The sequence below is a fragment of the Kryptolebias marmoratus genome, linkage group LG3 (assembly GCF_001649575.2).
Source record: "Kryptolebias marmoratus isolate JLee-2015 linkage group LG3, ASM164957v2, whole genome shotgun sequence".
In the NCBI taxonomy this organism is placed as follows: Eukaryota; Metazoa; Chordata; class Actinopteri; order Cyprinodontiformes; family Rivulidae; genus Kryptolebias; species Kryptolebias marmoratus.
The window spans coordinates 21,145,888-21,166,110 of NC_051432.1; the positions used below are offsets into that span (position 1 = coordinate 21,145,888).

General features: G+C 37.3%; 1 protein-coding gene and 1 long non-coding RNA gene across 4 annotated transcripts in view; both read left to right on the forward strand.

The window, feature by feature from the left end:
• The first annotated feature begins 1,758 nt into the window (after nt 1-1,758).
• On the forward strand, nt 1,759-6,069 carry LOC119616876. Of its 2 annotated transcripts, XR_005232938.1 has the most exons (3): nt 1,759-1,829; nt 4,822-4,994; nt 5,338-6,069. It is a non-coding gene; the product is annotated as an uncharacterized LOC119616876 (long non-coding RNA). The 2 variants fall into 2 exon arrangements; XR_005232937.1 differs by lacking the exon at nt 1,759-1,829 and having other exon boundaries at nt 4,690-4,994.
• A 6,529-nt stretch (nt 6,070-12,598) lies between these two features.
• The window catches only part of LOC108241480 (phospholipid-transporting ATPase ABCA1), a 29,855-nt gene continuing 22,230 nt past the window's right edge, over nt 12,599-20,223 (forward strand). For both annotated transcript variants that reach the window (XM_017425631.3, XM_017425632.3), the window contains exons 1-5: nt 12,599-12,768; nt 16,026-16,134; nt 17,120-17,213; nt 17,916-18,057; nt 18,330-18,448. In XM_017425631.3, the coding sequence (XP_017281120.1) occupies nt 16,069-16,134; nt 17,120-17,213; nt 17,916-18,057; nt 18,330-18,448 (421 nt within the window). In that variant the 5' untranslated portion in view covers nt 12,599-12,768; nt 16,026-16,068. The remainder of the gene's footprint in view (nt 12,769-16,025; nt 16,135-17,119; nt 17,214-17,915; nt 18,058-18,329; nt 18,449-20,223) is intronic.

Consider the following 20,223-nt stretch of genomic DNA (forward strand, 5'->3'; position numbering starts at 1 on the left):
GCACACAGTTCAAAAGCTAGCCTCTGTGATGGAGGTGCATTGATACAGAAATAACATCCTGCTGCTCTTCAGGCAAAGTATTTTACAAAGAAGGATTTCAGCAAGACAGCTGGTCACTAATATGGATAACCTGAAGTCTAAACTTACTATCTGGAAACATGTTTTGTGTTATAAGATGAAAAATATTAAATTAAATATGAGTTTGAAAACACCATTAAAACCATATCAGTTTAAACTCTTTTTTTTTAATCCAGTAATTAAATTGTTCAAATTGCTGTATTTTACAAATTAACACGCTGTTTGATACATCCACAACCCAAATTGGCAAAAAATTACTGTAAATTATGGTTTGTCTTTTTTTTTTTTTTTTTTTTACTGCTACATCTAAATTTATGAGAAATGCACAGCCTCAAGCTCATACAAAACCACAAACAAAATCAGTGTCGATCAATCACAGATAAAGTGAGACTGGAAGACTTATTCTTCTACTGAGACTCTGCGTGTTAGATGTATGAAAGAAAAACAACAACCATGTGACTGGCAGCCATAAAGTTTTTATCTAAATGCGGAAAGTAATTACCTTTGTGGGATTATGGAATGGAAAACAAGAAGGATGAAAAAGAAACCCTTCCCAGGCTGAGCTGTAAACCTCTGTGAGGGGAAGAGTTAAAGCTTCATCTGTCCACTCATAAATGAACAACGAGCAGATAATATTTTAGGTCTCTCTTGGAAACTTATATACATTTTTATGTTGCAAACTCTCTCTGACTAACTTTAAAGTGAAACTTATTGACACTAGAGAATATTCCTATTCTGTGAAAATGCAGTGACGTTAATTAAATCTGCTGAAGAAGCTGAAACTCAGTTATTCAAACTAAAAGAGGCTGAATGCTAGCTCAACGCAAAAATATTAGATAAAAAGCTAAAAAAAAATAAAAAATAGAAGCAACATGTTAAAAGCTAAAAGTTGCAAAGCTTAAAGTTGCATAATGCTATCAAACAGCTAAAAGTGGCTCAACAGTAGCTAGAAGCTAAAAGTAGACAAAGGGTACCTAACAGCTAAAAGTAGCAAAAACATAGCTAAAAGTATTAAATAGCTAGCTAAAAGCAGCAGAAGAGTAGCAAACAGTAGCAAAAGACTAGCCAAAAGTTAAAAGTAACAAAAAACCTATCTTAAATTTATAAGTAGCATAAGATTTTAAAATGAACAATGATTTTGAAAGAATTTAATCTTAATGTATTTCTATAGGAAATATATTTGTTTAAAAAAAAGTTCAATGATTTAAAAAGTACAAAAATTGCAAAAAACAAAAGTCACAGCGCTCATCTCCTAAATGAGCTGAATTTTTTGATATATGAATGGCTAAAATAGCAAAAAAAACACTTAGTAGAAGTAGTTAGATTGCAAAAAATCTTCAGAAAAATAAAATTTAAAAATAAAACAGGAATACAACAGTGTCAAGGATGAATGATTATTCAGCATTCACACAATTAGCTTAAAAGAGAAAGTTGCATTTAAAGAAATGAAAAATGCAAACGTTGAGAAAAACAGTCAATCTATAAAGCATCAATTTCAAAATAAAACTTCATACTAACCCTTACCTCAAATACCCCCTCTCCACACACACACACTCAAACACTCACTTATTGGTAAGTTCATAAATGTCACCCAATGACGGCACAATAAACACATTATGCAACATGTTGCATTCAACAAACAATGTTCACCCAAACTCATTAAAGGCTGTTCTGTTCGAAGCTGCTCTTGCCTTTGTCTCATTCATAAGCCTGCTGGATGACTTTCACATGGAAAAATCTGCATTTGAAAGGTTTTTTTTTTTTTCCAACTCCTACCCTTACCGTCATCTAAAGATCTAATTGATTCTGAATGCGAACAATCCTGTTTTTCTCTATAATCCGTAATATTTTCATATCTCTCTCCGACACTTCCTCTGAATTTGACTCATTGCAAAAAAAAAATAGATGTATGCAAATGTTACCAAATCATGTGAGCTCAGAAACTGCACACAGGACTGTAAGTCGAGTGGGCTGGATTCAAGCATGAGAATGGGGTTGCTTCAGATTAAAATGTCACATTAACTGAACTCTAAAAGAAATAAGAGTTTTGTTTGTTTAACTCGTATAAGAAAAAAAATGAAAGTACAAATGTTTCAAACTGCAGAGTGGTGCGTTTTTTTAGCCAAAGCCAAAGTGTTTTTGCCGAGGCAGCTGAAACAAAACTCTGCACTTTCAGCGTTGTGCCGTTAGTATCTCTTAAAAGCTTGTCCCATGGGAGTCAGTCAGGGGTCTTTACTGGATGTAACACTGGGTATGTGAGTCTATTGTAGCTCATAAAGCACTGAGTGTAACTACGCAACAACGCAAAAGCATTTTTTTGGCTTGTTGGAGAATGTGCACTCAGTTTTAGCACTCAAATCTTGGCGTAAAATTATAAAGAAAAAAAAAAGAAAGGAGACATGAGATCAAAAGCTTGTCAAAGAATGGTTTTGGTCTCTACGGTATGTTTGTCGGCTGCATCTCAACGAGACGTCAGTGCTCCTGTGAGCAGTACGCAGCTGGAATAAGAAGCAGCTTCTGTGAATCTGAGGTTATGCCTTTCACCTAAATAATTACGGAACAGTTTATTTAGGTGAAAAGGAAGAGTTTATATAAACGGGAAGCTGACAAGTGCCAAGAAATTACAAGATTTAATCGGAGTCATATGTTTCTGCAGTGAAATGCTTCTTGTTCCACCTGTTCAAGGTTAAAAGAAAAAGAGAAACTATCAGTTCACATCTCTAACCCTGCCTGTAAGAATGAAGATAAGACATAAAAACAGCCTGATTTCTGAAGCAAAGCAGCTAACATTTGTTTTCTCCACAAAGCTGCTGGGTGTAGTTTAGTATTCTGTGAGAATTTTCCAAAAATAGAGAAAGACCTGATTGCAGAGCTGCTGCTGCCCCTCCACAACAGGGATTACCAGCTGAGTTTAGGTTCCTGATAAGGATATCACTTGAGTATCTCCCGAACAGAGCTGTAAGTCAAGCCGATGGCTGATCTAGCAAAGATTAAAACTCTCAGCTGGTGCCAGAGGGCTGATCCGCTGGGAAGAGCTGGAAGAAAACACAGGAGAAAGAGACGATTTGCAACGATGGATGGATGGATGGATGGATGGATGGATGGATGGATGGATGGATGGATGGATGGATGGATGGATGGATGGATGGATGGATGGATGGATGGATGGATGGATGGATGGATGGATGGATGGATGGATGGATGGATGGATGGATGGATGGATGGATGGATCTACTTTTGTCTTCTTGTGTTACTTTTAGTTTTTAGCTAATGTTTTTCATATTTTAGCTGTAACAACTCAGTTATAGCTTCTTCAGCAAGATTCTGCAGAGTCATTCAGCACAGAAAATGTGATTTGTCTAGTTCGATTCAGTACTTGATGCCCCAAATAGCTATTGATGTTTTTTTTACAGAGATTCTTGTTCTTCAGCAGGCCAGTTTAGAGATCAGAAATGGAGGAGGACATAGTGTAAAACATGCATATTTAACGGGTCATAACTTGGAAGAATAAATTCTTTTAAGATGGCTTCTGGGGGGGAATATCTAACTGAAACCTGGCTCTCTGCAACAACAATGGCCTCATTCAACAACTGTGTCTATGTAGGTCAATTCTAGAGGGAGAAGAGATTCATTACCGCTGCATGGGAAATCGTTCTCCAGCCTGAGACGTTGCCCACACAATTAGTGCATCCAGTGACGCCGTTTACAAAACAACATGTATGTCTGACTGTCGGGCAAAGACTTTGTTAAGTTTTTAATTACTCGAATAAGTCAAGAAAAGCAGCATGATTTAAAGTGTCTAAAACAGCTTTGGAAATAAAAAATTAGACACAGATGAGTTTTATTGGTTTTGTTTGTTGGTTTTTTTATACCGTTTGAGGAGTTTAATTAGAATCATCAGTACTGTATCGTACTGATGATTCTAATGCACAAATAGCTTCTTTGTGCATTTATAGTTTACTCTTTTATTCATTTAAATATGTGTGTGTGTGTGTTTGTTTTGTGTTTATTGGTGTTGTGAAACCCAGCAACTTTGGACAGTCCTGTTACATAATGTGAATATGTTCACAATTATTTCTGAAGATTAGCAGCTCTTTTTGGTTTATGACAAAAAGAAACAACACTATTTGAATTAATCATACTGGTTCTGTATTGGACGGTTAATTTACAAAAAAATTGGTGAATTATGTCCAGAAAAAAACATTTTAATGTATAGAGATCATGCTTTGGATTATTTTACAGTCATACAAGTAAAACTGTACTTGACATGACACTTTAATCCCAGAAGCTGAAGTTATGGGTTGTTTTTTTTTAATTTTTGCAGAGCAATCATATGTATTTGTATCATAAAGAGCACCATCTGACCTTGTAATTCAACTCTAATTAGAAGATTCACTAGTCTTGGTTATTTCTGGCTCATTTTCTTTGTTTGATCTGACCTCATGATGCATGACTTTATATAAAAAAACAACAACAACAGGAGCTTGAAGATTGTTTTAAGTCATCTTTTTTTTTTACTCTAGCCACAAACAAACAAAAATGATCAAATGCCAGTATGGTTTATCTTATTCGCTNGGGGGGGGGGGGTTGTGTGTGTGTGATGCTGTTTGTAACAATTCAGCCTTTGTTGTTGTTGAATCTATGAAACTGAATTAACCTTTTTGGGTTTGTTTTTTTCTTCGTTTAAATGTGCCTTCTTGGACACCGTACTTTCATCTTCCCCACAAACCCATTTCTGCCCAGAGACGATTCCTGGTTGCTTCGGCGTCTTTTGTTGCACTCAGCCAGTCGGTGACATCATTCACCCTTTCACCCAGTTCCACGGAGGCTGCAGCGCGAGGTAACTCGCGGTCAAACCACGATGCGTTCAAGTCCTCCTCCGAACTCCAGGCAATCTAGACACCAAGACAAAATGAGTAAACAAATCCTCACTAATCTTTTGAAAACAGTGGGGAAAATACATGAGACAAGTTACTGCTGAACTGTAAGAGAAATAAATGGTTATTTACTGAATAATAAGTTATTTTTTTGCTTTTATTTCCTCACTGCTGAACATAGCTGTAGTCTGTATTGTAAGTCTATGTGTATGTAGGCAACTGTTATTCACTTTATGCAATACATTGATTGCTTTTAATTGTTTTTGCATGTTAAATATACTTCTTTTGTGCACTTTTGCTTTTACACACTTCTTTTCCATTCTACTTGTATGTTATTTGTCTTTTATTACAAACAAAGTACACATTATCCATCTATCCACAGCTTATCTGTAGTCAGGTCACGAGACGACAGGCCCAGGAGAGAAACCCAGACATCCCTCTCCCGTGCAACACTTTCCAGCTCCTCCTGGGGGATCCCAAGGTGTTCCCAGGCCAGAGAGGGTTTATAATTCCTCCAGCGAGTTGTGCGTCTGCCCAAGAGTCTCTTCCCAGTGGAACATGCCACCTCCAAAGGGAGGCGTCAAAGAGGCAAGTGCATATCAGTTCATGCCATTTTATGCATGTTTATATTGCTGCTTAATGTTTGATTTTTGCAACAATTATATGCATAAATAGTTAAGGCAAACCCTACAGTATCACCTTACGTCCTGGTTTGGAAGCTGAAGAGCTCACAAATAACAGCTCAACGGGATAGTAAAAGCAGCCAGTAAACTCATCTGTGCTCGTTTCCCATTCCTGGAGAACAATTTTCAGTTGTGATGCGTCCTCAGAGCCACCTCCATCATTAAGAACTGTTACCATTCTCCCCCCCTTCTGCCAAAAGAGCATCTGCTGCAGATCAAGCTGGTTGTTAAACAGCTTCTCCACACAAAGCTGTCAGGAGGATGAACAAATTGGGTCGATTCACACTAAAAGCGACTAATAACTTTTCTTGTTTTCCTTTCAAACGTGCGTTTGACTGCATTGCTTTAGCATCTGCTGTTTTTGGCATCACTCTGTACCTTTATTGATTAATATCCAGGGTAATTACATTAAAATGAATCTCGAATCTTTAGTTGGTGGATATTTTTTTTCTACAAAATGTCCGTCAGCACCTGAACGCCACATCAGCCGCTGCAGCAACAGGAAACTGCTCAAGATTTGCACAACTTTCCCGCATCCCGAGCCTTTTTTATCTGATTAATGTTGTTCTCCTGATGGGGTAAATGTTTACAGTATTTGTTCCATTTGTTGTTTTCTGTGTCATGTAGCCACAGAGATGATAAGTAATAGGGAAAATAAAAAAAAGAAAGCCAATGTTTTCTCTCCTCGCTTTGTGCTTAGAGTTAAACCAACGTGGCGTCATTTCAAAACGAGAACACTTTTTTTTTCGGTCAATATTTCAACACAGATGTGACACATTTTTGCAGCCTGAATATAAATATAGGTGATCTGTTCTCCATCCCCCTCCTGCTCTGCTCGCCTCCATCAATACTCCGTGCTGGGGTTACTATCGGACAAACTTCCCCTCCTCCTCCATTCAATGTGCCGGGGTTACTATCGGGCAAAGTATTCCATCCTCCTTTTCTTCCGTTCGTGAATCCAGCTCGTCTGCGCCTGCATTTATTTAATAAGTCCACAATTTTGTCGATATATAGCTGCAACGCGTCGTTTTATGGTCTTAAAATTGGAAGTTTGAAAGATGCTGCAACCTGATGTTACTTAATCTGGAGCTGGTGTATGTTCTGTGCCGGGGTTACTGTCGGTCAGAGTGAAAATGAGGAGGATGGAAGCCCACACTTCTGCATTTTTTAGGAATGGGACACACAGAGACACACTTTAAGTCATTTTTGAATATATGTGTATTTAAATGAAGTATGTATTGACAAACAAGAACGCAGAAGTAGGGCAGTATTTTTACCTAAGAATCTACATGACTGTTTTTTCTTCCCCATCGTCTTCAAGGAAAGTCCCATCCTCCATCGTGTAGTTTACTTATAGACAGGTTTGCAGTTAAAACGTCAATACGTGGCCATTTAGGAGGTGTTACTTTGTCAGATATAGAGAGGGAAAAGACTACAGAGTATTTATCTGAGCTTGTGATGAGAGTTGACCACTCTCAATTGATGAAGTTTAATAAGCAAATACTTTCACTTCTCAAACATATAGGATAATTTCCTGACCCAATGCTTATCACCCGCCACTTTGCATGCTGTAATTTTAAACAAAGATTTTGCATGTTCTGTTAGTGCTCAGAATATGTGTGCGATGGCTCTCAGCTACTAACACAGCAAATTTTAGCTTCATGTTTATGACACTGATCACGTTTGTAGCCCTTTTTGTATGTGCTAAGGTGTCTTAGTTCTGGCAGCTATTTTAAATTGAGTTGACTCCAAAAGTTAGTCAGCTGTAGATGTACATCCAATGATCATTTTCTGAAAGTTTCATTAAATTCATGAGGTATTTGCTAACAGACAGACAAATACACACACAGACATGAGCAATTACATGATGGCTTTGCATTTCATGCTGGCAGGTGACAATCTTGTGGTGAAACTGCAACTTTGCAGTGCATTAACTACAAGAATGTTCAGCAAAGAGCCTCTGTGTTTTCTTGTAGAGCTCTCTTTCAGTTTTTGTCCTGGTTTTTAAGTTTTTCTTTGTGATTTGGTTTGTTCTTTATATTTTTTAAATTCACGATATTGTTTGGTTTGATTTTGTGTTAGTTGTATCATCTCCACATCCAGTTTTATTTTGTGGAGTCTGCTTCTTTTGTTGTGTCAGTTTTGCCTGCATGTCTGGTCTTTGTTAGTAATCATCACACCTTCCTGCTTTGTATCAAACCAGTCCCTCCCGTCCATCAGTGTGTGTATGTGTATATATATAAATCTTATATATTCTTATATTCTTATATATTCTTGAAAGCCCCAGTGCTGTAGATGTTAACTCGATGATCCTACACACAAATAGTAAAACATTTTACACGTTTGAACAGACAGTTTCAGTCATTGTTTCAGAAAAAGGCTTCAAATCTGAAATCAGGAACACATATTTATAGATTTTCTGAATTTAAAAAGGCTTTTTTTTCATTTTGCTTTAATGTGAAAGTGTATTAAATGACTTCATATGTCATGAAGAGATGGTATATGATATATATATATATATATATATATTATATTTCTTGGAAACCGTATCTTGAGGAGTAATGCGAACTCAAACCTACTTTGAACTGCTGAACATATTGCTTAAAAAACAAGTTTTAGCTGTCAACTGGAAGTCAAAAAGAAATTTACAAGTTTTTAACATCCTAAAAAGCTTTATCTTAATGATCTCACCATCCCCTATAAGCTACCTCACGCTGCGCCAGCCATAACAAACCATTGTTCTTCAGCCAGTTGGAATAATGGCCCCTGACATCTTCATGCACATAACCATCCATCCATTTTCTTTAACCGCTTCTCCATTCCGGGTCGTGGGTAGCTGGTGCCTATCCCCAGCAGTCACTGTGCGAGAGGCGGGGGACACCCTGGACAGGTCGCAAGCAGGGCCACATATAGACGAACGAGACAAACAACCATTCACACTGTCACTCACACCTAGGGACAATTTTAGAGTCATCAATTAACCTAACATGCATGTTTTTTGGTCTGTGGGAGGAAACCGGAGTAAACCCACGTGTGCACAGGGAGAACATGCAAACTCCACTCAGAAAGGCCTCAGGCCGGGAAGCGAACCTGCAACCTCCTTGCTGGGAGGCAACAGCTCTAACCACTATTCCACTGTGCCACTGTGCACATAACCAGCATACTGTAAAGCTGTTCTTCTATTGTCCCAGCTCAGCATGACTGGCTTTGCCCTACGTCGGTTCTACTTGATTCTACAAGGCCTAGGTGATTGCCACCTCGATGAAGACGGGTTGTCGAGGAGCAGCCGCCCAAAACTTACCATCAAATGGGTAAATAAATGAAAAAAGTCCCAAAACACTTATCATTCTCTGCCACGGTTTTCAAAGATGAAGCTACCCTCCCTCCACTCCACCAGTCGGAGCTGATCTAGCTCTATCTGATTTCTGTTGTCAGCCAAAAAGCACAAAAACGACTGCACCTCCTCAAAGTACCACAGTGTTGGTTTATGTGTTGCCATTTTAATGAGCACATATATTTTTTAAAAGTAAGTAACAAAAACAAATGCTGTGGTTGCGAGGTTTTAAAAAGGGTGAGTTTCTTGTGAAGGAGGCACTCTCATGATTGACGCCACTTGCTGGCCTATTAATGGCCTTCAGTCTGCTTCAGTCTTCAGCCTTCAACTGATCTTGGCTTGCTAGGAACTTCAGCTGAGTCCTGAGAAGTACCACGAAGCGAGCTGAAAGTGGGCAGAACCATACAATGAAATGACTCTAAACTCTGTGTGTAGCTGAGTCAGTCCTGTGAGGAGCCATAAGTCCTGATGTCTTGAACCTTTATAATGATGGGGTTTTTTTGTTTGTTTGTTTTCCCACACAACCAACTTTACAACTGTTACTGCTGGATTTCATTCCTCTCTGACCTCAGAAAAAAATGTTTGTTTTGGAGCTAATTTTACAAAGAAATCAGTGATGTGTCTTGTTCCGCAAAATCTGTTCATGTCACATCAAAAGCTGATGTTTAGGTAAGACATGTTACACCTCAATGTCATTTACTCTAAGATGCTTGTCTGAATCGTTTACATGTATACATGTTGTTCAGCAAATCTTATGTACATAAGAAACAGACATAAATGTTTATAAGAGACATTAAAGGTTAGAGTAATATGCTTTAAGATCCAGGGCTGTAGTTTGACATAATGGTGCTTGGAGAGGACAGGAAGGGATGACTTGTTTATCAAATCAAGTATGTTCCCAGCTAAAAGTGACTTCTGACCCCATAAAAATGAGCACAAGCAATACATTTTTTGTAAATGTTCTAGTTGAACCTTTTATATGCATTTTAAATCCTAATAAACTCTTGTTATCAGTGTTATTATAGAATCTTGTAGTCAGTATCAAAACTCTCATTTTTGAATGGATTTATGATCTTTATTGGTTCAATTTGAGTGACAAAAAAAAGAAAATGAAAGAAATTGTGTAATATTCCACAAAAAGTGTCTTCCCCTTAATATTAAACATCACCGTCTTGTCTGAAGAGACTCAGCTTTGACTCACTTTACCAAATTCCTCCGAGTGAAAGAAGGAAGAAGGAAGAAAAGAAGTAAAATACTTTCATGTCGGATGATTATCATCCCTCCTATTGATGCTGGCAGATTTGGCTGTTCTCTGATGGATTAAATGACTAATCTGTCTGATTGAGGATTGTGTTTTTAATTTAAGCCCCTGCTGGGAGAACTTAGTGTAACCCCTCCGCAGCGAGAGAGCGAACATTTCTAAATGAACCACACTGACCCGTCCTGCACTTTGCTCCTCAGCTGTCAGCGCCTCTTATATCTCAACGCACTGAATAAAGTCATATAGGTGTCAAGTTTCCTTCTTTCCCAAATCATTTAAAACTTGCACACTAATGGGGGGCAATGATTTACTGTTAGGAAATTTATTTTTAGTCCAAACTGATTTTGATACATCAGTATGTGAGCATAACCATTAATGTTTTGTCTAACTGATTTTTCTAAAGAATTGTGTTAATATTCAGCACTTCTGAGAAATAAAAAGCTAGAAAATGTCTCTGATTGATTTGTACAATAGTTTGACGTTGCTGGCACCAATTTTATCTAAAAAAAAAGCAGCCTAAAACCATTTAATGTGTGACTGTAGGTGTTCAGCAAAATGGAAGGAAAAAAAAACATTTTTTGAACAGTTTGTAGAGCACAGCAGGCATTAACCCAGTGTAAAATAAAAGCAAAGAGTTTCATCAACTGTTGATATTCTGTTAGAACCACCCACTGAGCTGAGCTGCTGCGTGATCAGAGCCATCCATTGTTAAAATGTAACACAAGGAAATCTTTTTTTTTTTTCCCCTAACTGTCCAGTCCCTTTCTCGCTTGGCCCCATTTTTGTGTGAGCTAAAAATGTCTCCTGCAATTTTGCTGACAGAGTTCTTCTCCACTCCAGCTTTGCTCTGCATCAATTGACCGGAGAGCCACTCATGACAAAAGTGCACGATGTGAAGAAGCCAAATGTTGCTTACTGAGAACACGAAGCGTCGACAGCTGCTCCTGAACAGAGCATTGTTGAACAGCTGAGCGGACCAGTGAAGACAGTAAAAACAGTTTGTCACTGTTTAACCACCAAAAAGGAGAAAAATCTGAGACACGCTCCTCGGTTAGACAACAACTAATGCAGGACACCAGACACAGCATGGATAACAGAAAGAGTGATTCATTGCATGATTGTTTTTATTTTAAAAAGTAAAAGTGTAATAAGCTTTTTAAACACACTCAGTTTGGAGAAACTGAGTTTAATTCTGATCAGATTGATGAGCTAATGGCTAGTCCAAGCAGGACCAAAACCAAAGAGGTTTGTTACTGTCGTAAAACAACTCCAGTCCAAACACTTTAACTTTTGCATTACTATCAGTTTTACACTACATAGTTATTCTGGCATAAGTATTATAATATCCCTGTCAAAAGAGCCATATGATACACTGAAAGTGATACTGCTAGCTGTTGCTGCTATTTGCTTTTTCCAAACCCCATGCAGTTCTATGTAAATAACTGTATTGTGAAATTGATAGCATGAAACTTTATGAAAGTTTCAAAAGAAGAGTCGTTTCAGGATGGCAGAAAACCACTTTGGTCTTGGCCCTCTCTGACTAGCCATGTCAGTTCGGTCAGAATTATACTTTTTTTCCAAACTCATGTTATTCAAAGAGTTATCTACAAACAAGTAAGATGTTATTGTTTAAAACCTTTCTACAAAATCCCACTTCAAAGATTGGACATGCTCATTTACCTTAATATGTATTACTTAAATAGATACATAACATACATGTGTAAATGTGAACTATATGCAAACATAATAGCTAAAATGAACTAAACCATAGCTAAATGCTAAAATTATCAAATATAAAAGCAGTGGTTTTATCCTAAACCAGAAAAACAGTAGTTTAAAACCTAAAACTAGCACAACAATTGCTAAAAGTTAAGATTAGCAAAGCAATACATTAAACCTAACATTTGAAAAACAGTAACTAAAGCTGAATTATCAAAATGAGGACTAAAAGCTGATGGTAGTGGCAGAACTGGTCAAATCATAATTAAAAGGCTAAAATTAGTGCAACTGCAGCTAAAATCTAAAACTAGCAAAACAATATCTAAAAGTTAGTTAGTCCAGCAAAGTTAGTTAAACCCTAAAATTAGAACAATAGAAAGAATAGTTTAAAATGGACAAATACCAGATTTCTGAAGTATTTAGATGCCAAAAACAATAGTGTGACTAAAATACAAATCTAAAGTACAATTCTTGAAGTTAGTCATGTCTCTTCACGACCCTCTTCTGTAACAGTAGAGGGAAAAGTGTCGCTGGCCCTTTAAGAGATGTTTTGCCTCAGCACGTGCTTGCCTTATATGGGAGCAGCAACAAACAGTGACCGTTAGTTACCTCTGCTGCTCCTCTCCGCTCCGCATCGAGCTGCGCTATAAAAGCCTGGCGGGGAAAAAAAACACTTTTGGTAGACACTGAGACAGAACACAGAGGAGCACCGAGACCTCAGAGGAACTGAATTTATTTCCACTTTTTTTAACAGTCTGGGACAAGAGACTGCAGTTTATGAGAAACAGAGGAAGGAAATATTAGCACGAAATTAAGGTAGGTTACTTAAAAGCTTTGTTATGAGTTTCCTTTTTGGGGGAAGGGATAAGGATTTGCGAGTTTCTTTGTTGGACAGAGATGTATCGGAGCATGGTTGAGCATTGTATGTTAGGTTTTAGGCATTATTAATAGTTTAGCTGTATAAAAATGACTCTAAGGGGAAAAAGTGCAACCGTTTTCGTCTGGAAATCAAATTTCTGCACTTTGTTTATAATGCAATTATTATCAAATTTTCACCATTTTGACGACGCAGGTTTAAAAAACGACATGTACTTGTAGCCAAGGAGTACTTAAAATAGAATGACAATTGACCATTAATTTTCTTTTAGCGAGTTTTTGTGTCCATCTAGACATCGTCTAGCATCAAGCTAGCTAAGAGTCAAACACGGAGCTTCCGGTAACGCACCTAAAAAATAAGAGTCGACTTGTTGCGACGTTTCTTTTCACTTCGTTTACCGTAAAGAGGAAATGTTTTAAGATTACCTTTAAAGTACGCGTTGTCCTTGATTTTTAGTGTTTATCTATCCACGTCAACCTCTCTAAAATTTGTCGTGTTTATTAGAGGTAAACAACCGCAGAGGGAGGAGTGATTTAGGTGGCAGTTTTATTTTGAAGGGTCAGTCATTTTCCCCCGTGCTGCATTGTGTTTGACTGGATACTGTCGGTCAGCATCGCTGCCCAAATGAACGACAGTAACCCCAGTTCAACGGAACAATGAAAGAAAAGGACTCAATTCAGTTTTTCATTGGGATGACAATCTTCTGACAGTCTTAATTAAATCTGCTCGAATTGCCAAAGACTGTCTTTAAAGACTTGTTTTCAATTTATTTTATTTTTTTCATTTTTTTTATTTCCTTCGATGGAAGAGGAGTCCGAAACAAAGTGTTGTTTTGTTGTGTCTTCATTGACGTGCATGCATGTCTGCAGTGATGCTGCAACGTCGACGACGTCGTGCTCCTATTTCGTGTTTTCAACTGTGGTTTTGGAAAAAATAAAAACAATAAAATAAAAAGTCTTTTTGCGCAAAAGAAATCGACGGAATACGTTTCATATTCCTTGTAATGCAAGGAACTGATATGTACCCGAGTTCAAAAAAGTCTCACTTTGAATGAACCCTGAAGTGTGTTATGAAAACAATGAGGAACACGTGAGCAGGAATTGATGGTAAACAAGTATTAATGTGATTTTTCTGCCCGTGTGGTTTCCACTAGAGGCGCCCTCGCTCTGCACCAATCCAGTCTGCTGGTCACTGAGCAAAAAAAAAAAAAAAAAAATCCTCATCTTTTCTATGCAAACTGCGTACAGAATGTCTGTTAATAAAACCATCGAAAACAATCCCAGCCATCAAGTTGGATTTCTTGTAATATGACTAATAACATGGCTAGAATGAAGCAGAATTGTTTTAAATGCAGATCGGCTCTTTTGTTGCACAATAAATATAAAAAAAACATGTTCTGAATGAGCAAACTCATAAATCTTCTGCTTTTTGTTGATCATTTTTGGCTCATATACAGTGACATGCTGATCTAAGATATAGCGATATATAAATGGTGTTGTCTTCATATGCCATTTAATAGATTTAGTGCTTTAAATATAATAATAATAATAATAATAATAATAATAATAGAAAAAAATGCATATTTTTTATGTAATACAGGTAATGGGGGTTCGAGCTCTTGTTTGTCTTTGTAAAATAGACTGAACTGCTTCCTAGATTAGCCATATTCTTTTCAGTGAAATGCCTTTCATGACTTAGAATAAAAAGAGATATATTAGAGCAGCAGATAATGTGCGTGGGTCACTGTGTTTCCTCCCAGATCTCAAAGTTCCTGTTAGTTTTTTTGTTTTGAAACTTTAAACAGTCCGATATTTGTGCATCGAGCTAACTGGTTTGTATTTATACAACCTGTATTTTAGTAAATCTGACCGGCATCTGTGTTGCATTTTATTCATATTCATAACAGAAAGAGAGAATGATTAAATGCGAGAAGCAGTGAGTCTTTACATCCTTTTAGTATTGAAAGTATTGAGATAGGTCATATAGTGGTGAAACATGAGTGTATATTTATATATTTTTTTTTCATAAAAACATTTCCATTTGGAGACAGTTGTCTTGATGTAGAAAAGATTTTGCAACAAGTTAAATAATCGGTAGAGCACATTATGTTTGAACATCACTCTGTCCTTGACTGATCTGGTTCGACTGTCCCCGTCGGCCAATCAGCTTTTTCCTGTATAAAGGACATTCAGCATGAAAAACAGGACGGCCTTGATTATTTCAGCGAAGAAAACGAAGTTTTACCCCCTAAATTAATCACCAGGAGTAAAGATTGTTTGTAAATGTTGAACGGAAGATGATTTACGTTGTGCTCCGAGATCATTTGCACATTTTTCACATTTTGTCCACAAATTGAATTAACTAAAAAACAGGTAGAAAACGTGTGCCACACGACGTCATTAAAGTTTGCGGGTAAAGCTGTTTGATTTAGAATAAACAAAAGGAAAGTATGAGGTACCCTTGCATTTGCATCAAATGCTTGATTGTGTTTAATTTGAAGGTGTTAAGAGGGATCATTCTGGCTTGATATTGGGACAGCTGATACCTTTAATGACCTGACTACTGCCCCCTCCCAACACACACACACACACCACCCACTCATTCTCCCACATGAAGTGCTTGAACTTTGGACTGATGAGTTAAACACTAAGTAGACCAGAATTTTTGGGGGCTGCCAGCCTCCTTCTGTCAGCGGGTGACTCCGGTCGCTGCTTTTTGCTGTTGTTTTACACGGTGAATGTTTCAGGGTTATTCTTTTCTCATAGCAGTTGAATGCAAATTGGTCCTTGTGATTTAATTTAGGAATTGTATCGGTGGCCTGGTTTAATGCTCGCCGTTCTTTGTATGACTTTGTGTCGTTTTTTTATTCTCTTTTTACTTTTCATTTTCAGCTGGATGACCTTACCTTATTTAGTGTTTTTGTGTGTCCTTGGTTATGGGTTTGTTGATGTAACAAATTTCTGTTCTGCTTTCAAAGCAGTTTTCTGCGTCAACCTGCGTGAGAAATACTCTTTTGTTAACCATCGTTTTGGTTCACAGGACGGTACGGATATATGACTTTTTTTTTTCTTTTCTTTTGGATTAAAATCTTTGTCTTTTTTTGTCCCAATGAAAAGTGTGATTTGGTAACTTTGTGACTGGCAGTTTTGAGTCACGCAGGGTTGCAGTTTTTGACCTTGTTTTCGTGCCGTTTCAGTGAGGAGCTGGAGTTTGCTCAGTGAGGTTGGGAAGACGGCGACATGGCAGTCTCCACTCAGCTGGGGCTGCTGCTGTGGAAGAACTTCACCTACCGACGGAGACAGACTGTAAGTTGGAGGGGGGCTTTACTTCCTTCCATGCAGATTCTTTTAATTAAATAGTTATTTCCTAAATTCATTCAGCTTTTAATTACTCATTGCCATGTTTAAGTTGACAGTCAGGGCAGCGTAGATAAAGCCACAAAAAACAGAGGGGTGTCTGACATCTCGAATGATTTCCCAAGACTGCTTTATCCCATGTTTCCTGTGGCTTAACTTTAAATTTAAACAGTATCTCTAAACTTGCATTCAGGCTCAGTAGGAGGAATTGTTCTTACAAAACGGCAGCTCACAAAAATGGCTGTGTTGTGATGTAATTCTAAAGGTGTAACAGTGTGATGCGATTAAACCAAAGATGTAAAGATGATCCTTTTTTTTTTTTACCTTCGTCTGCTTGTCGATGCCCACACCCTCAGTGTTGATTGAAATTGATTCAGTCTGAAAGGTTAGCACAGTGCTTCTTTATATGTGGGGAGGCTCATCTGCAAACAATTAAGCCATTTGTCCATCAAGCGGAAGCAGATCCTCAAAGTGACAGCTGTGGCTGTGTGACTTTCAGGCCGGTCGCTTTCATCAAACGGATGCAGTCTGGTTTTTTTAAGACATCAACTTTATTCTTTATCCGCCACACTACATGTCTGCTGTGCTCTGCTCTTTCAAGCAGGCAGCTGTAGCTCAGGGGCCATATGGTGCAGAAGGAAAAACCTGTAGTCTATTAAAGCCAATAGAGCTCCCTCTCTCTGTGTCACTCTGTCTCGCCTTATTAACCCATATCCTTTACACGGATTCATAGTGGGATTACAGTTTGTAAAGGGAACCCTTAGTAGCAGCTCCTATAAACGCTCACAGTAATGGTTTTTCTTCTAAAATATTAGAAATGTCATTAAGTGAACTGTAAATCTGTAGATATTTAAAACAAAAAACATTATTGATTGTAAATGTTTTGTGCCTAAGAATGCTTGAATAATGCCCTTTATTATCCTTTATGCCTTAGATCCAGTTGCTGATTGAGATCATCTGGCCTTTGTTTATCTTTTTCATCCTGATATCGGTCCGAATATATTATCCACCCTATGAACAACATCAATGTAAGTCAATAAAGCTCACGAAAGTTTTGTCATTTTAAGGCAGTTGGTTTTAGTGTTTTGTCTCTTTTTCATATTTCAAAAGTTTACCTTTTGAAGAAAATTATTTGCTTCTGAAATTCTTTGTTTTTTCCTACAATTTTGAGTCAGATTTTAGGAAAAACATTTGCTGCTTGGTTCAAGGAAAGATCAACATGTTAGTCATCTGAGGTCCTTGCCATTGTCACCAAAGGATCTGTGGGATTTGTCAATATTTGTTTGCACTATGTAAATTCACGATAAGACCTTCAGCTATAGGGTTAAAGAATCGTTAGACAGTGCAGCTGGTTTCACAACGTTTGCCTTGTCGTTGACTGAAAGTGCCAAAAACTGTTGTCTTGATTTGAATAAAAAGCACCAAACATCAAAAACTTTCATTAATTTATCTATTTATTTTCGAATATTCTCAATAAATAGCAACAGAAGCAGTAAAATATATATATAACAGGTAAAAAATAAAATCTGTTTTTCACATGTCTAATAAATGATTTTTAAATATATTTTTCAGTGGTAATGTGGATTGACTAAACCTAACAATTGCGCAGTAGCTCAAGGCTAAAAGATGCCCAGTTTTTCTCTAGTTAGTATTTGAGTTCTGCAATTTTATACTTGAACTTGATTCTTAAGTTGAAGCTTATCATGGCGACTGTTTGCTTTTTTTTCTAGGCCACTTCCCCAACAAGGCAATGCCTTCTGCAGGTACCCTTCCCTGGGTCCAGGGCATTATCTGCAACGCCAACAACCCCTGCTTTCGTAATCCTACCCCAGGAGAGAGTCCAGGCATTGTGGGAAATTTTGATGACTCCATGTAAGTGACATGATCCTCCAATAGATGAAGTTATTCACAGATTTCTTCTCTTTAGGTTCTCATTTTTAAATTTGAGGTTTATTTAACCAGAAAAAACAAAAGTATTTTTCGTGATTGCCCTGGGCACACTTGATAATCGCTTATCAACATTATAATTTGGATTTTAAAAGGAGTAAATGCATACATACATACAAAGATTCTTCCTTTGAAGCGTTGTAAACATTGTATCTGATTGTGATTTTCCTTTTCATCTTTCTGCTTTCTATCACTAGAATCTCCCGTTTGTTCAATGACGCCAAGAAGATCTTACTGTACACTAAGAACGATAAGAGTCATGAAGGCTACGAAGGACTGCTGAGGGCCCTCAGGAAGCTTCAGAAGAACACTCCTCGTAAGGATACGCCTTCACTAATCTACTTGTTGGGTCCTTTTCATATAGAGTAGATGTAGCATTAATAATTGGAGAAAAAACCCCAAAATGAATTATGTTTTGAGTATAGAATAAATTTGCCGTTTGTCATTGAATGCAGCTGATGTTAGCTGTTTGCCAACCAGGGTGGCCCAGTATCCCAGCAGAAGTGGGTGCTGCATTTCTCCACAATTACACAACGTCGGTGGAAGACGGGAAATGTAGAAAATTGTACTCCACCCTGGCAATCGCAGTATGATCAAAGCATAAAGTGCGTAGTTTGTCGTTACTGGAACTTTGCTGCTTCCTGTCCTCCTCCCAGAGGGTCTCTTACAGATAAAATAGGAACTTTTTTTTTTTAGCAACACTCAAGAAAAAAAGGCAGCAATTGATTTGTGATCACAATCGTGGTTTCTGTGTAGCATAAAACTAAATGAACTTCTTGTCGATGACGCCATATACCAATAAAGAAATAATTAAATTAGGACAGGAACTCTTAAGATTTATGAGTCTAAATTAAAGCCACTCAGATGTAACATGTTTTGTTCCTTTCAGCGTCTGTCGTTTATGGAGGTTGGGATGAAAGTAATGCTGAAAGACAAGCAGGACAAAAGATAAAGATGAATATAATGGAACTATGAAAAACATTGAATTTCAGACTATTAATGCTCTTGGAGTTTGTCCTGAAATGCTCTCCACCTTTATTTTTTACAGCTTAATTATATTATCGTTGACATTAAAAGCTAACTAAAGTCAAATGAGGCTAATTAAATTCCTGCTCTTTTGTTTGTTCCATTAGCTTTGCTTTCCTTAAAACTTTCCATTCAGTTTTTATAAATGGGACAGTATTTGATTTATTTCTCATAAAACCCTAATATAAATATGCATAGAGTATAATAGATGTTTCATTTGTAATTATGCAACAAAGCACAACAAAGCCTTCATAGCTTCTTTTTTGGTGATTGTCTGGTCATTTAGTACAGAAGTTCATTCTGTTTGTAATGAAGTCTTTAAAGCTTAACAAGCTTTGAGAAAGAAGCAAATGAACAATATTTATTATTGAACTTTTTTTAATTCTAGTGGTAGACTGATTGACAATTAACAGTATTGGCCACTTTTTAAAGATTGCCCATACCTGTACATACTTAAACAATTAAAAAAACTTAACCAATTAACCAAATAGTAGGAAAATTGAGATGAAGCAGCTGCTGCTGCTACAACCAGCTTACTTTAGCCCACAATTTAGTTTTTTAAAACAAAAAATGCTCTGTTGTGTAATACTTTTAAAGTCTACAAGTTTTCTAAGGGTTGTTAAATGTACATTTATTTAAGTTAAGCAGTTCCTGTTATATTATGTTCAATGACAAATACATATTGACCCAAAAAAGAAAATTCTGTTTTATATCAGCCATCGACTGCCCTGATTTATAAAAATCAGTATCAACCATAATAAACCACATATCGGTTCACCTATAACTGGTTCAAAGCAGCTTCTGTGCAGCTGTACGTGGCATCCCAGTTTATGTCTAAATGGACAATTGTTTGATAGTTCTCAGTCTTGTTTGTCTTTATGTGATATTTTTAATCCACTAGAGGGAATGCTCTGATATACAGTAGTGCGGTATCATATATGATGCAACGGTAAGCAAACAGACCTGCTGCAGCTGCAGGATAAAGCTTTACAAAAAAAAAACCCAGCCTGGATCAAAGCGCAGAAAGTGGAGCTGCTCACAGGTTGGTTAATAATTCAGCAACTG